This window comes from Parasteatoda tepidariorum, chromosome 4 (assembly GCF_043381705.1).
Source record: "Parasteatoda tepidariorum isolate YZ-2023 chromosome 4, CAS_Ptep_4.0, whole genome shotgun sequence".
In the NCBI taxonomy this organism is placed as follows: Eukaryota; Metazoa; Arthropoda; class Arachnida; order Araneae; family Theridiidae; genus Parasteatoda; species Parasteatoda tepidariorum.
The window spans coordinates 75,913,475-75,929,590 of NC_092207.1; the positions used below are offsets into that span (position 1 = coordinate 75,913,475).

The following is a 16,116-nucleotide window of genomic DNA, read 5'->3' on the forward strand; positions in this document are numbered from 1 at the left end:
CTATATGACTATTTCTCAATTATTTCTGCTCAATGATTATTTAACTACTTCAGCTTCTGCTACATGGCCTGTAGAAGAAATTTCAGATGGTTTAAAAATTAAATTGTACTTCTTTTTAAATTAAGAAACACTAAAATACGCCCCATACTTCTCTTTATGTGACATTTCAATAAAAATAATTTAGTTTGGGTTTAGGATTAACTTTACTAAATATATAAAAGCGGTTGTGTTAAATTACAGGGTATTTTCCGATAAAGATCAATTAATGATATTTATTATCAGAATATACAAGGTAAATCAAAATATATGTTTCGATTTCATAAGAGCACTACGCATAGGCTATATAAGCAAGTTTTGAATGTACTTCTTATAAACATTCGTTATGCGCACATTTATGGCAGCAGTTGTGATACGGGCTTTCAAAAATTAGTCATGTCGTTGGACTTGGAGACACATACACGTGACCTTTTAGAAACCTCTACCAAAATGAGGCAAACCGGGTTCGAATAAAAGCGATGATTGGTCGATACGAATTCCTCATTCGGCTAACACCGACCACAGTGCTGACGTGAAGTATCTTAGTGAATATCATGGGTTAGAATCCCCTTGTCATCAGGCTAACCGTGGGAAGTTCTCGTAGTCTTCCTCTCCATGTAAAGCAAAGACGGGTTAGTTACATTAAAAAAACTTCTACAAAGGCAAATTTCTCGCAATTCTTGATCCAGGAGTTCCCTTGTCTTCTGGATTGGGTTCAAAATAAGGCTACGGAGTTGAACATTAGTAGTCGTAAACCCAAATTTGGGTATGCTGTTTAACGATGGTTATAAAAAAAATAATAAAAGCATCTACCAAAAAAATTGAATGTGTTGATATTTGGGGATCGTGGTGGCCACGTCAAGAATGCATTTTCTGCGCTAGATACGAAACCAATCTACTGTTGTGGTAACGTGTTATTCATGTGGCGTTGTTTTTCTGCCCGTTTTGTTTCCGCCGAAACACTGAAAATGATAGGGCGGCGACTATTTAAAATTTGCATGTATTACCTTTGCATGAATGTATATTTTCAATAAATGTTACATCTATGAAATCGGGGGACTTGTTTTGACTAACCCTGTTTTTAAATCTTTCATGACTTTATTACGCTTTTTGGACAAAAAAACTTTTTCATTTTTTAAGTGTCTCTTAATTGGTGAAAAATCTTGGTATAAAAAATGAAAATAGTGTATTAACATCACCTTGCCTTTGTATGAATTTTGTTCCTAACATGCACCCATCCTCTGAATTCTCCTAAAACAACAACAGCAAACAAATTGCACAACAACCAAGATTTGATGAGAATAAAACCCTTAGATGTTGCCCATTTCATTATTTCTATGTCTGCCCAAAAGCTGTGAAGAAACAATGAAACCATAGAATAGGATATACATAGAATAAAATAGAATAGATAGCTTATTAACCATAGAATAGTAATAATAATAATAATCTTTGCGAAATCATTTTAAAAAAAACAAAAAGTTGTGTTATAAAGTTCAACTTAACAAATTAATTAAAGCATTTTAGTTAAATTAGTAAAATAATAATTATTATATCGTATTTTTCTATATTATTTAATTGTAACTATTATTTTGCGTGTTATGTTTTCATTACTATTATTAATACTATTCCTATTTTGTTTAGCTCAGTTTCATAAAATAATAACTTACTGCTATGATTACTAATTTACTGGCTACAAAGTGAATGGTTTAATGTTTGAAAACGGACGGTACTGTATAGAAAAAGGGTGCGTGAGCAGGAAAAAAAAATTACTATGAGTCCGTCAAAGTCATCAATCGCAAATCTCTGACAATATTTGCCTGTCTAACGAATAATTTAAAACTTTTATGAGTAATATCAACTAATGGATTAGTGATTAATTAAAAATGTATGAGACTTACTACGAAATACAGTTGTAGGTCATTTTCGTGTAAGATTTAGGATTGATTTACTGTTACATTTATTTTTTTTAACTCTTAAAATGGTTTTTGTTTCAGTAAACCTTGTTTAAATATTTTTTAGAACCTTTCAATTTTAGTTTTCAGCTTAATACATAGAATTGTGTAGAACACCTCTTATTTTTATTATTATTTTATTATTTTTACTTATTTATTTATTTATTTTTAGTATTGGGATTTGAACTCCTAGTTGAGCTGGTCATGAAACTGGCAGATTAGCCCTCAAGGCCAAAGGAATAGCAGCAGGGAACTAAACGGTTTTATAAATTTATCACCACACACTTTTTACTACAAGATAAATAGGCCTCCACTGTTGTGTTAGGCATCCGATGATGAGAAATAAAAATATGAATTCTTAATCATTATCATCTGGTTTAGCTTCCAGCTCTCAAAGAATGTGCTCTCGATTATCATTGGCTGTGGGAATAGTTGGAGAGAATAAAATTCTTGTTGTTTAACCGTAATAAATGAAAACAGTAAGTAAACGATTTTTCTCATTATTTGTTGTTTAAATACCATTTTTTTATGTTTAATTGATTGCTTTGGATGAATATGAAAAAATTATAATTAAATAAATTGTTATTCAACCAAATTTTCAGAGAAATTTCTGTCACACAGTAAAGAATTACGGTACAAATTACCTACACTTTACAAATTACCTACACTACTACAATTATATCGAAATTTTTACAGTAATATTTATTTGATCGTATTCACTTAATTTCTTGCTGCAAAAATTATGGAACATCAGATTTTGCCGTAATATGTTCCGGTTAAAATGGATTTTACGCTAAAAAGTACCGGTACTATGATTGGCGGTAGTTTTTACCGTAATTTGATTCGGAATTTTTCACAGTGCAGTGTAGACACGGGGATTGAAGGGTTCTCCGATAAATCTGGTTACATATTTTTGAAAAAAAACTTCTAAATATTTTATCCTGATATCGGGAAAAACCTGTACAGGTAGATTATGAGATGCAAAGTATAAGATATATAGTATTAGACGCATAGTATTAGATGCACGATTTCCTTCCGGAAAATATTATCTCAGGAGTGTATGCTGATGCTAAAAAAACTTTTCATGAAAAAAGTTCTTTAATTTTATTTGTCACTTTCTCTTCCTCAATCAAAACAAATTAACATTAGTTATAGTTCTAAATTATTTTAGAAATGCTGATATGCAATAATAATTAGCTTGATTCTTTTCGTAACTATTTCGGTGAGAGATTTTTTCTGGTATTGAAACTAATTTTGGACTTTTCAATCCCCACTTCCTTATTAGCGTTTGGTTAGATTTTGATAGCTCTTTCGATTTATATTTTTTTATATATTTATTTGCGACTCCTTACGTACGTACTTTTTTACATTATTTAAGTGCGGTTAATACGAAACACCCAATATAAATAGATGGTTTAGAGTTAAAAATTAGAAACAAAAAACATATCTCAAAACTCAAAACATATATACTTACACGTCTGGTGCAGCTATATAATACAGGATAGAATAAAGAAGAAGCAAGCCAAAAGTTGCCACCATAATATTGTAAACTGATTGCAAATGGTTGACTTCCATCAAGTCTCTGGAGAATTAAAAAAAAATTTTAAAAAAGAAATTGATAAAACTGGATTTTACTAGTTTTCGAAGAAATTGGAACTACTGTTAGTTTTTTCTAAATGTATCGAAATTTGAAATTTTTTTAAAATATTTTTCTATTTCTTTATTTTGGAAGAAATTTTAATAGTTTCATTTAATATCCTATCATTAGATTCTATTTTATTTAAAGAAAACTTTAACTTAAACAAAAAAATAAAATAATTTTTGGAAACGTTGTAAGTTTGTGAAAAATACGTTTTCCCAATAATAGATGTCTTAGAGAAGGTCTTCTTAAATTGATAAAATGTAAACAAAATATTGCATAATATGAAAACATAAACAGAATATGATGCAACATAACAATAAACATAATATGATGCTGATTTTTTTCATAATTGCAGAGATTCATAAATAATTAAAAGTAGTTGAAGAAAAATTGTACTTGGGAATGCATAATAAATGAGAAGTAATTTTACTTGTTAACAATATCAAACAAAAACACATATCACATAATAATTCGCCTTGAAAATAATATTTATGTCTCTTCAGTCTTGTATTTTCAAAAATTTCGATGTTAATGTTAACATTTATATCTGACAATATTTAAATTTTCTCTTATTTTTTTATCTTTTTTCATTTCATGTTATTCTTGACATCAAGTAAAGTGCGAAAATGCTCATAAAATGAAAATTGCGAGAAAGATAAACTTTTCTACAATAATGGATAAATAATTACTAATTAAAAAAAACACTTAAACTTTCGAACAAATAGGAATTTCGAAAAAAAAGAAAGAAATTCGTTAAAGCTTTTATTTAAAATGGTCCTGTCAGAGTGCCAAATTTCAACTCTACAGCTGCATTTCAACTGACAATGCATCGACTAATATTTTCTGCAAGTCTTACAATTGCTAATAATTAGAGTTGGCTGTGCATTGCAAAGTNTCTAGGAGTTTCCTTGTCTTCTGGATTTTGCTCAAAATTACAAGGCTACGAAGTTAAACATTGGTAGTCGTAAACTCAAAATTGGGTCGGCTGTTCAATGACGGTTATAAAATAAAATAAAGCTAATAATCGAATTATATTGTCGTGTTTTCCTTCAAACTCCTTGCATATTTCCTCCTCACCTTCATAATTTTTAAGTTTCTAAGTCTTATAGATTTTGAGCCGCAAAGAAAAATGTAACACAAGAAAGAAAAGATAAAATGAAAAAGAAAAGATAAAATTAAAAATAACAATTGCGAAAAAAAATTTGTAAAAAATCATTTAAAATTGCAAATAACATATATATTTATAATTTTGCAATTTTTTTAATAATATTTTGTTAAATATGTAATGGCCCTTCCAGCATGCCTGTGCTGCTTAAAATGTGCTTATGATGAGCTTACAATTTGTTTCGATTGTAACTTTTTTTCCTCCTTCAAAAAATATGTACAGTAAAATAAAGATTCCACATTATACTCTCATCACAATCAATATATTTAACAATCAAGTGATATTATAAATTTTTTAAATAATTTAATGTTAATACTCAACATTAAAATATAATGACAGTTTACTTAATGTGTATAGAAAGGCCCCATCATATTCAGTAGCTCAGGGCCTCACTAAACTTAAATCCAGTCCTGTATAATTATTATACACTCAAATTTTTCCCCTTCTTTGGGAAATTAGAAGAAAAAAAAATTTCATCCCGACACGTGCCGCAGATATTTTTGCAGATGTCTTACGATGTGTAATGTCAATTTAAGTCGCCAAATTACGATGCTAATACCATTCCAATCTTCAGAAACATGCCAAAATATTAAAGTAACCTCTTTGGCTGTTTTTATGGAAAAGACTCAATATTCGTGGCTTATTTACAAACTCGCCAAAACATAAACTTAAAAAAATAACCCTATAGCCTCTTTAACTTATCTTAAACTTGACCATCATTAGTAACAGGTGTTCCTTTCAAACTCTCCTAACAATGCCTTTTAGCGTACTTGGAATTATTGGTAGAGGGTACATCATTATTATCCTTAGGTGGTTCCTTCTTGAATCTAACCATATGATTAAGCATCGCACACACTGCCCTCTATTAACTCCCCTCTAACAGTTCAATATAGACAGCGAACCACATGATTAAGCTTCGCACACACTTCCCTCTAATAACTCCCCTCTAACAGTTCAATATAGACAGCGGAAGAACAATTTTATGCGTGTGCCTCCAGAACAGCGAAATAAAGCCAAATATCGATGGAATGATATTTATAGGAAATATTTCTTTTCCATTGTTAAGCCACCTTCTGATAAATATCGAGTAAAATAATCGTCTTAAAAGATTTGTGGTTAGAAAAATTGTATAACTAAGCACGTGGAAAAAGAAATGGCGATGCTGAATAAAACAAGTACCAGTCAAAAAGGAACATTCACTGCGAGCATTTACGTAGAGTGTAAATTAACTTTTAAATATATTTTTGTTAAAAGTCACACCTATTGATTGCGTTAGTATGTTTATGATAAATGAGGAGAACTTAAAAAGAAGGCTAAAAAGAACTATATTGACTACAAGTACAGTGATAAAAAAAATAATAAAAAAAAGATATCACATTCAATAACTTTCTTTCCGAATGATCGGATTTTCAGGTTCTAAGTGTCAATCTTAATGGTTTCTGGGGTGACTTAAAATATGCTAATTACTTAGTGCAAACTATTGATCAAATTGAGAGACACAAAAACGCACTTTCATGGAATAAACATGTTTTTTTTTTCTTTTTTTTTTTTTTTTTNTTTTTTTTTTTTTTACATATTTGGATTCTGACCCTCAAAATAGTGGGGGGGGGACACAATTTTGAAAAAATTGGCTCAAAATTTAAAAATCTATGAAGCTTTATATATTTGGCGTCGTCCTAAAAAGAGGCCAAGAATTATCGCCAAAGCATGATTAAAAATTTAATATAACCATTGTATAGCCGCGTAATCGACAAGAGAGAAATACTCCGCTGCTAAGCCTAAGCCTAAGCTGAGAGAATAAAGAAGAATGAAATAAAAACTGAAGCTTTTCTTTGTTTTTGTGTTAGCTCGTGTCAGAAAGATTTTTTTTTTTTTTAAAGAAAATAGTTATTAGAAAAATATCTTTAAGTTTCTAGGTAACAGATTTGTTTTTAGTTGATGATCATTGCCCAAAAAGCAAAGATTGCTTTTCTTTTCATGTCTTTAAAAAAATAAAATTTGAATGGATTTATAAATTATTTATAAATTTACAGTAAACCTTTAATATGGCTATTGACAATAATCCTTTTTAACGATTTTATTCTAAACTTCTTGAAATAAATTAGGCTTATTGTGAAATGAATAATACACTTTATAACTTGCCAAGAAATGAGTGATCATTACAATTAGTTAAACAGTGGTCAGGCTGATTTTATCTTAGTTTATAACAGTCGTTGAACTGCCAACCCAATTTTGAATTTGCAACAATCAATGTTCAAAGCCTTAGCCTTGTAATTTTGAGCCCAATCCTGAAGATAAGAGAACTTCTGGATCAAATATTGGAACAAATTTGCCTTCGTGAAGGACTTTCTGATAGAACAAACCCACATTTGCGTTACATGGAGAGGAAAACCACCTACGGTTAGCTTGACGGCAGGGAGATTCTAGCCCATGATTCTCCTACCACTGAGGCTATTTTACGTCATCACTGTGGCCAATGCAACCAGATGTGGAATTCGTATCCTCCAGCCATCACTGGGATTCGAACCCAGTTTACCTCATTGATTGGCAAACGCTCTATACCCTGAGCCATCACGGCTCCAATTACATTGATTTTATTTGATTTTATAACCGTCATTAAACAGCCAACCCAATTTTTGGGTTTATGACTACTAATATTCAACTTCGCAGCCTTGTAATTTTGTATCCAGTGCAGAAGACTAGGGAACTCCCGGACCAAGTATTGGGAGAAATGTGCCTTCGTGAAGGACTTTCTGATAGAACAAACCCACATTTGCGTTACATCGAGAGGAAAACAACGAAAACCTCTCACGGTTAGCCTGACGGCTAGGGGAGTCTAACCCGAGATACATCTACTACTGAGGATGTATTACGTCAGCACAGTGGTTGGTGCAAGCCGGAGGCGGAATTCGTATTGACCAGTGATCGCTGGAATTCGAAACAATTAACCCGATTAAAAATAAAATAGTTGATTGCTAATTGAAATGCTCTTGCTCTTAGGTTAAAAAGGAGCATTGATCTTAGCAATGATTTTTCAAGGGATCTGATTTTTTAAATAAGCCTTACGACATACGAAAAATCTATTCAATTACTTTTTATTTAAAATAAATAAATGTCTTTTTAAAGATTTTAATCTTTAAATGAGAGTCAGAGGAAGTTTATTGGCATTTTGTTTCTTAAAGTCTGCTTGCTTTTTTTGTAATTGAATTCATATGGTGTTCATAATAAATATTAGTTTGCTTTGCTATAAGTTATATAACTGACTTTTTTAAAATAAAATAATAAATGAATGTTGAGAAAACTACATTTATAACGGATGCATGATTACCACATGTTTTGGAAAGGTTTCTACGTTTAAATAGTCAGAACATTATATACGTACTATATATTTATATAAAGTAAAAGTTTTTCTTACGTCAAAACCGAATTCCTTTGAGTATAAACTTTTCTTGGAGGTTGTAGCATTTTGGTACCATTATACCTAAAATATAAATTGTGGAACAGAATTCAGAATACTGTATAAATAGTTTTTGCATAATAAATATAGGTTTCTTTTTAGATAATAAGTATTGACCATGAAACTAGGCAATTGCAAATTAAGGGACTTTTAGCGATGTAGTTAGACAATCTCCTCAAGAAATCAGTCTTAAATCTTACGTCATTTTAATCAGTTTTAAAACTGATTCATTGTATACTAAATACAATACATTTCTAATAAGGAATCATTAAGACATTGTATGTAATATTTAATATTGTATGTAAGAATTTTTCTCATATTTCAAGCATGGAATCTTACATACCACTTACGATATCTTTCGGTACCAGAACGATTCGCCAAAAAGTTTTTTCTTACCTGGATGATTGATGGAGTAAGTGGAGAAAATCTATTGAAAAAACACACCTGCTCTAGGAGGTAATTAGTCGCCAAATATTTAAGACGCCAAAGACGATAACGGTCTCAAATGGAAAACCGATTTACCCTGTTTTTGAGTGACATAGATGATTAATTCTACTTTTAGTGGGAGAATGGAACTTTCCGTATTTTTCGGAGGCGCAAGAGATATTTAGGGACAAAAGGTTTCTTTTTCATCTCCTATTTTCGTCAGGAAATGGGATAAAAATTTTGAAATGGGATAATTCAGTAAAAAGTAAAGAAGTTTAACTAGAAAAAAAAATTTATTTTAAAAATAATTATACTTAATTAAATAGTTGAATGAATTTTTTAAAGACGAATATATTAAAATGAATTTATTAAAAATTATTATCATCTTGAATTTAAGATCAAAGTTTTAAAATCTTTTGTTCGTTCAGCTCTCGCAACATTATTTGCTCGAAAACTCAATCTCTTTAATAAATAAGATAAAATTAATTAAAATTAAGATAACATATAAAACGATAACATAACATTAAGATAACATAACATTAAGATAACTCGATAAAATTAAGATGAACATTACACGACCTTTTCGAGTATTTTTTCTCATGGGCACCGTTCGTATGAAGGGTGGGGGGACTCCGATGAGAACTTTCTGAAGATTATATATATATATATATATATATTCTATAGTTTAGTTAAAATTTAAGAAACACTACATAAATCCATCTCAATTCACTAGATAAATTGTGAACTAGATAATTGTGCACAGCTGCACTAGATAATTGTGCTCAATTAAAAATTAGAGTTGAGCTACAAATAAAAAAATATCTTAAGGAATTCAAATACTTCTTTAACGGCTTAGGTTAAAATACTTTCGATGTTTAGAAAAAAATTTTCTAATAATTGAAATTTTATTTAATTCTATAGTTTAGTTAAAATTTAAGAAACACTACATAAATCCATCTCAATTCACTAGATAAATTGTGGACTAGATAATTGTGCACAGCTGCACTAGATAATTGTGCTCAATAAAAAATTAGAGTTGAGCTACAAATAAAAAAATATATTAAGGAATTCAAATACTTCTTTAATGTGGATGCTAATAACGGCTTAGGTTAAAATATTTTCGATGTTTAGAAAATTTTTTTCTAATAATTGAAATTTTATTTAATTCTATAGTTTAGTTAAAATTTAAGAAAAACTACATAAATCCATCTCAATTCACTAGATAAATTGTGGACTAGATAATTGTGCACAGCTGCACTAGATAATTGTGCTCAATTAAAAATTAGAGTTGAGCTACAAATAAAAAAATATCTTAAGGAATTCAAATACTTCTTTAATGTGGATGCTAATAACGGCTTAGGTTAAAATACTTTCGATGTTTAGAAAAAAATTTCTAATAATTGAAATTTTATTTAATTCTATAGTTTAGTTAAAATTTAAGAAACACTACATAAATCCATCTCAATTCACTAGATAAACTCAAATTCACTGGTGCAAGTTGAATCTGTTAAGTCACAAAGTCTTCCATGTTCCCATAACAAATTATATCTCTGGGGGTAATGGATATTGATCGTTCACTGGTTCAGGTCAAAATTGCGATCTGTGGATGAATGAATGGGTGTATCAATGAGTCCGCCTTAAAAACGGGTGTGACGTATGGCTGTGGCAGAAGTGAAATTCTTGTCCATAGATGGCGCCACTGGAAAGTAAAAACAATCGCACCTCCTCTACCTTAATGGCCGACTACAACAATGTGGTATGCTATGTGAAAAAATGTTCTTTCTTCCGATAAAAAGAAGTTCAATTAGGATGATCCGGATGGTAATAGTAATTACTATTGGCATGATTTGCGAACAGGACGTGATTTCTTCAATAGGCAATTGGGTGGTAGCTTGGTATGTGGTCTGGGGAGCTTTTGAATAAATTCATATTGCGGCGAATTTCTGTAAAAATGGACTATAGTTGTTATCAAGAACTATTTTACCAGCACCTTATATTTTTTGGTCCACATTCCTACTTTCAAGGAGGGTCAGACTGTAAATTTCAGGAAGATATTGCGCCATGCCATACGTCGCAATCGTCAATATTTTTCTTTCCGAAACCATTTTTATTTGGCTTCAATTGGTTTCGGAAAGAAAAATATTAATAATTGAATAATTATTATAAAAATTTCATTTTTTTCCTGTTCTTAAGATCATTCTATTTTATTCGTTTTCCTCCTAGGCTGTCTTAATAATTTTCTTTTATTAGGATCCATCAAATTAACTTCCTCCTAATATGTCGCTTCTGCGTCATTTTTTCAGGCTATCGAACCAGTCTACCTGTCATGCTTCTTTCCTCTTTCTTTATGAACTTGATTTGAATCATTGAATCAATAAATATGAATAAGCCATAATAGTTTCAAAAATTATTTTCAGAATACTTTGTTCTGAATACTGGATAATTTTTTGACAAGGTTAAATTCCTATGCAGGATTTTTTTTTATTGGTCATATAGTTCAAAGACCGATTATTGAATACTTTCTGCTCAAAAATTAATGAATAATTTATTTCGTTATCAAATTTTAAAAAAAAATTAAAAAAAGCTTTTACCCAGATGCCAGTTTTTTCTTCAGTAAATTCAATAAAATCTCACTAATTTCATTTTTCAAGTCAGTAGAAAAGGCATGCTTTATTTAACGTTTGTTTTGTTAAATCATTTTGACAAAATTAGAAAAAAAAGTTTAATATTCGCATATGTTACTGTAAAATCTGGGGATATCTGTAGAATGTCAACAATCATATAATCGCATTGGTGATTGTCGGATATATTTTTTAAAGATATATTTTACTCTTGAAAATATCAACTTTTTGCGTGCATTAATAAAAAATGACAAAATAAAGCATTCCCACAACGTTCCGTTGTGGGTCAGGGGTGGCATGAAGATTAAGGCTCCACAATTTCCTGACAGACGGTATGATTGTGGTGATGCGGTCAGCATTGGGCACAGGCTGCTCTTTCTTTCCAGATCAAGCTGGTACTCATCGATCTGAATTTGCGTGGGCTTCAAGTCGACGTTTGAGATTGAACCTCAATTCTTCATAAAGATAGTTTACTGCCTTAACCCTTGAAGCATCGCTTCTGAGAGTTTGTATAAAAAAATATAAACATCATTTTATTTTTTAGTCCCAACCCTTCCACCAGTGTAAGCTAAAAGCTGACTTTGTAAATGAGAACCCTGCCAATAATGTATTCTAAATGATGACTTTGCAAAAGAGAACCCGGCCAACAGTGCGTTCTAAATGTCGACATCGTGAATGAGAGCCTTACCATTAATGGAATCTACATGTCGATATTGTAGATGAAAACCCTGTCTTTAATGGATACTACATGTCGACATTGTAAATGAGACCCCTGTCGTAAGTGCATTCTATATGTCGACATTGTAAATGAGAACCCCGCCATAGGTGTATGCTAAATGACGACATTGTAAATGAGAAATATTGATGAATTAAATTCTTTCAAAATTAAACTTTAACCATCAGTGTATTATACATGTCAACATTGAAATGAGAACCCTGCTATTAGTGCATTCTACATGTGGACATTGTAAATGAGACCCCTACCATAAGTGCGTTCTATATGTCGACATTGTAAATGAGAATCCTGACAAAGTGCGTTCTATATGTCGACATTGTAAATGTGAACCCTGCCATAAGTGCATGCTAAATGTCGGCATTGTAAATGAGAAATATTGATGAATTAATTTTTTTAAAATTAAACTTTAACGATTTTTACATGCTAAATGTCGGCATCTTCTTTTGTGAAAGGAAAATAATGTTATTTAAGATAAGGGATTTTCCCAACATTCCCTGTTAGTTCATACTGAATGTCGACATTTGTCATAGTTAATAAGAAATATTAAAAATGAAAAAAATATTCCTTATGCACCATTATTGTTTGCTGATTATCGGCATTTTCGCTACAAATTAGAAATAATGATATTTAGCGCATATTTCGAACATACCCTAAGGCGTCAATCTGATTGACGACAGTTTATTTTTTTTATCTGGTTTACACTTACTTAGTTATTAATAAAGACTAAAAATGTGAGAGAATGTCGATCTCTATAATATAAATATTATTAGTAGTGGAAAATTAGTCAAGAGTTTTAAAAGTTTAAAATGGAAGAGGTTAAAAAATATAAATACTTTATAAAAGTTGTATTCTGATAAATCGGACACTATATAAGTACATACATATTTTTAAGCACAAATTTTTTTTTTAAGAAAACTGATTTGTTAGGTAAGAATTAGAAATCATTCATTTTTCAATAATACTTTTTGTCTTTCGCATCTGATGTATGATTATTGCTGTTTATGGTTTTTTCTGACATCTTACTCGTTTCCTCAGAGCCCATTTTCTTCAGAGAATATTTAACCTGAAAAGATACAAAGAATATATTTTACTTGTATAGTCTTTTGATTTTTCATGATAGAAATATCTATGTTTCATGGCAATCAATTTCATGAACCATTAACTGGAGTTACTTTTACCAGTTTTACATCTCCAGAGAAAATTCCATTCTCAATCACTCTGGAAAATTATTCGTTGAATCGAAGAAGGACTTACAAATTTCATTTATGTTGTTTAAGTACGTTTTCTTCGCTTTCAAAAACCTGATTGGCAGAATTGGTTTTTTACGGAACACTCAAATGAGTACTCTGTAAACTATCAAATAGTAGTTATACATTTAGACAATGCATTAAGTAACTAAAATTGACGGCACGCATTTGTTGCGTAATTGCAGAAAAATTACAGAAAACAATTAGTAGAATAAATTTAACATTAACATGTAAAATTTTATGTGATTTTATCAAGCAACAAATTTAAGTGGTCATTTTTCAAAACAAAAACTTTTTCAGAGGAATGTACTCACTAATATTTTTATTTCAATCCATTTTGGTTAAAAGTTTGATATTATGCAGTATTTTCAGAATGCTTTTTATGTAGATATACATTTTATTAAATTTGTTTATAGTTTAAAAAAATTAAAAGTTATATTGTTCCATTCGAAATGCTTACAGAGATATAAATACAGTACAGCGAGAAAAAAAAAGAGGACTACCCTGAATAACTTTTAATCTAATGATCTTAAGAATTTTAAACACCTGACTTTCTTGAAATTCAATTTCTCAGGATCTATTCGACCCATTTTGCCTACATTTTGTATTTTACCTTGTAAAATAAGAAAAAAAAATCATTCTTTAAAATCATGCGAAAATATGTATACATTACAATCAATAAGTTTTGCGACGATTAGTGAATGAAATAATAAAAAATTATAAATATTTAATAAAAGTTATTTTTTGATAAATGAATTTCATACTTGTGTGCAGATTTCTTTTTTAATTCGCTTAAAAATTTCTCGAGATATAGCGAAATACGCAAAAAATAAAATTAACATTTCGCGGTCCAAACTTTGGAGCCCTCTCCTGAGCAAACTATTAGGACCATATTTTCCAAATTGCGTCGATACTTTGGAGGTCAAAAATCCGAATCCGTCTGAAAAATGGTATTTTTATTCAGAGAAAGTATGCTTTTGTGTCTGATTTCGTAAGTTAAAATATCGTCTCCACTTTTTATTTACCATATTTGAGGTCACCCCCTCGAACCATTAAGATTGAGTTCTACAACATGAAAATACAATAATTAGACCAAAAGTTATTCAAGGTGGTCGTTTTTTTGGCGTTCTATACATTAAAAAATACAAGAAATATGAATTCAACAAGTTGATGTCCTATTTTTTTTAAAAGTAAACTGGAGACATTAGAAATCTTTTACATTATTTCTCTGATAAATAGCTCTGTTTCATTCATTATTAAATAAATATTTAAAATTATCAGTAGACAAGGCGATCACTTAATGATAAGAAAGCAAATTTTTGTCATACATTACTTCAAAAAAACTGTAAATGTAAAGCAGTAAAATACGAAATGACAGTAAAACTAATATCACGCTTTTTTATGATGTCTTTTTTTTACTATGCGTAAATCCCCTATCATCAATTGGAATTAAGTATTTATCTATTATGCACTTGAACATTGCTTGTTTTTTGATAAGATAAGAGTATTGTTTAATTTACTACCAAGATAATTAAAATTATCAAAAATAAAAATTCAATGAATGATAATGTGATTGCGTGAAAGTAAATAGAAAAATGTACAGAAAGTACAATGGAATTTTAAAAAATGCAATATTCTATTATTCGAGAATAATCAACTGCTGCACTTGCAATTAGAAAAAAACATACTATCTTGCTGAAATGCAACTTTGGAGTTGAAATTTGTCATTCTGAAAGCGCCATTTTCAATTAGAAACTTATCCTGAGTTTTTTTTCGAAATTTCAGTTTGTTTGAAAATTATTGCAATTTTAATTGCTTTTTTTTCACCTTTTTTGATTTAAATAATGATTATTTAGCCATTATTCTAGAAAAATGTATTTATCTTCAGAGAGATCTTCATTATGTAAGCTCGCGCTTGACTTGATGTCAAAAATAGCAAAATAAGTAAATAAAACAGAAAAAAAAGATAGAGATTAGATGCTGCCAGATATTATAAATTACATCATTTATACCGAACTTTTTTAAAACTATTAAATACTCAAGAGATGTAAAAAGCGCTTCCTATTTGAATGCTATACTTAAGAATTTTATCGTTATTGATTATACTTTAGAAGTTAATCATTATAGATGAATAAGTGAAATTTCTTTTCATTTGTTACTTTTTATTTCGTCACACATTCTCTATTCCAATAAATATTTTTCTCAAGTACAGTTGATTATTTTACAAATCCAAGTAATCCTTCCTTTTGTTACAATTAACATATAACCAAATTTTCTTACATAAAATTATAACAAGCATAAATTTTATAAGCAAAATGATTTTTTCTTAAAAATCGAATTTTAAAGGGGGGAATTCCCTTATGAAAGGCAACTTCGAAATTTTATTCGCGATCGCAACGAACTATAGGGGGCGTTGTTGTGTGAGACCATGGGCGGATCGTGAATTTGTGGGGCCCTGGGCTGAAACTACTTTGGGGCCCTAATAGCCATTTTGTCAAAAAACTGTTTTCTATAGTGATGTAGATAAGTATATAGAAAAAAATAGGACAATAAAATAATTTTATTAATTTTTTTTATTTATTTATTTTTATTTGTCTATACAAACAGCAACTGTACAACATTATTGCAAAAGAAATTGACAGGTTAGGTGTAGTTATGTTATATAAAGCAACCTTTCTGCATTTTTGTGCTGCAAATTCCTTTATTTGTTCATCACATTATAAGTCCTTCGTTAAATCACAATTTATGGAAAGAACTGATAAATGATTTAGTCGATGGTTCGACATTGTTGTCCTATATTTGTTTTCTATATATGACATCCTGGAGAAAGAGCG

The 16,116-nt window shown here is 29.9% G+C and overlaps 1 protein-coding gene across 1 annotated transcript in view; it reads right to left on the bottom strand.

Annotated features, from left to right (window-relative positions):
- Window positions 1-16,116, bottom strand: part of LOC107437856 (sterol O-acyltransferase 1) — a 44,757-nt gene that overhangs the window by 18,080 nt on the left and 10,561 nt on the right. Inside the window, exons 2-5 of the mRNA XM_016049980.3 lie at window positions 12,998-13,098; window positions 8,211-8,276; window positions 3,463-3,570; window positions 1,241-1,388 (exon numbers count right to left, since the gene is read on the bottom strand). Of these exons, the coding sequence (XP_015905466.1) occupies window positions 1,241-1,388; window positions 3,463-3,570; window positions 8,211-8,276; window positions 12,998-13,077 (402 nt within the window). The 5' untranslated portion in view covers window positions 13,078-13,098. The remainder of the gene's footprint in view (window positions 1-1,240; window positions 1,389-3,462; window positions 3,571-8,210; window positions 8,277-12,997; window positions 13,099-16,116) is intronic.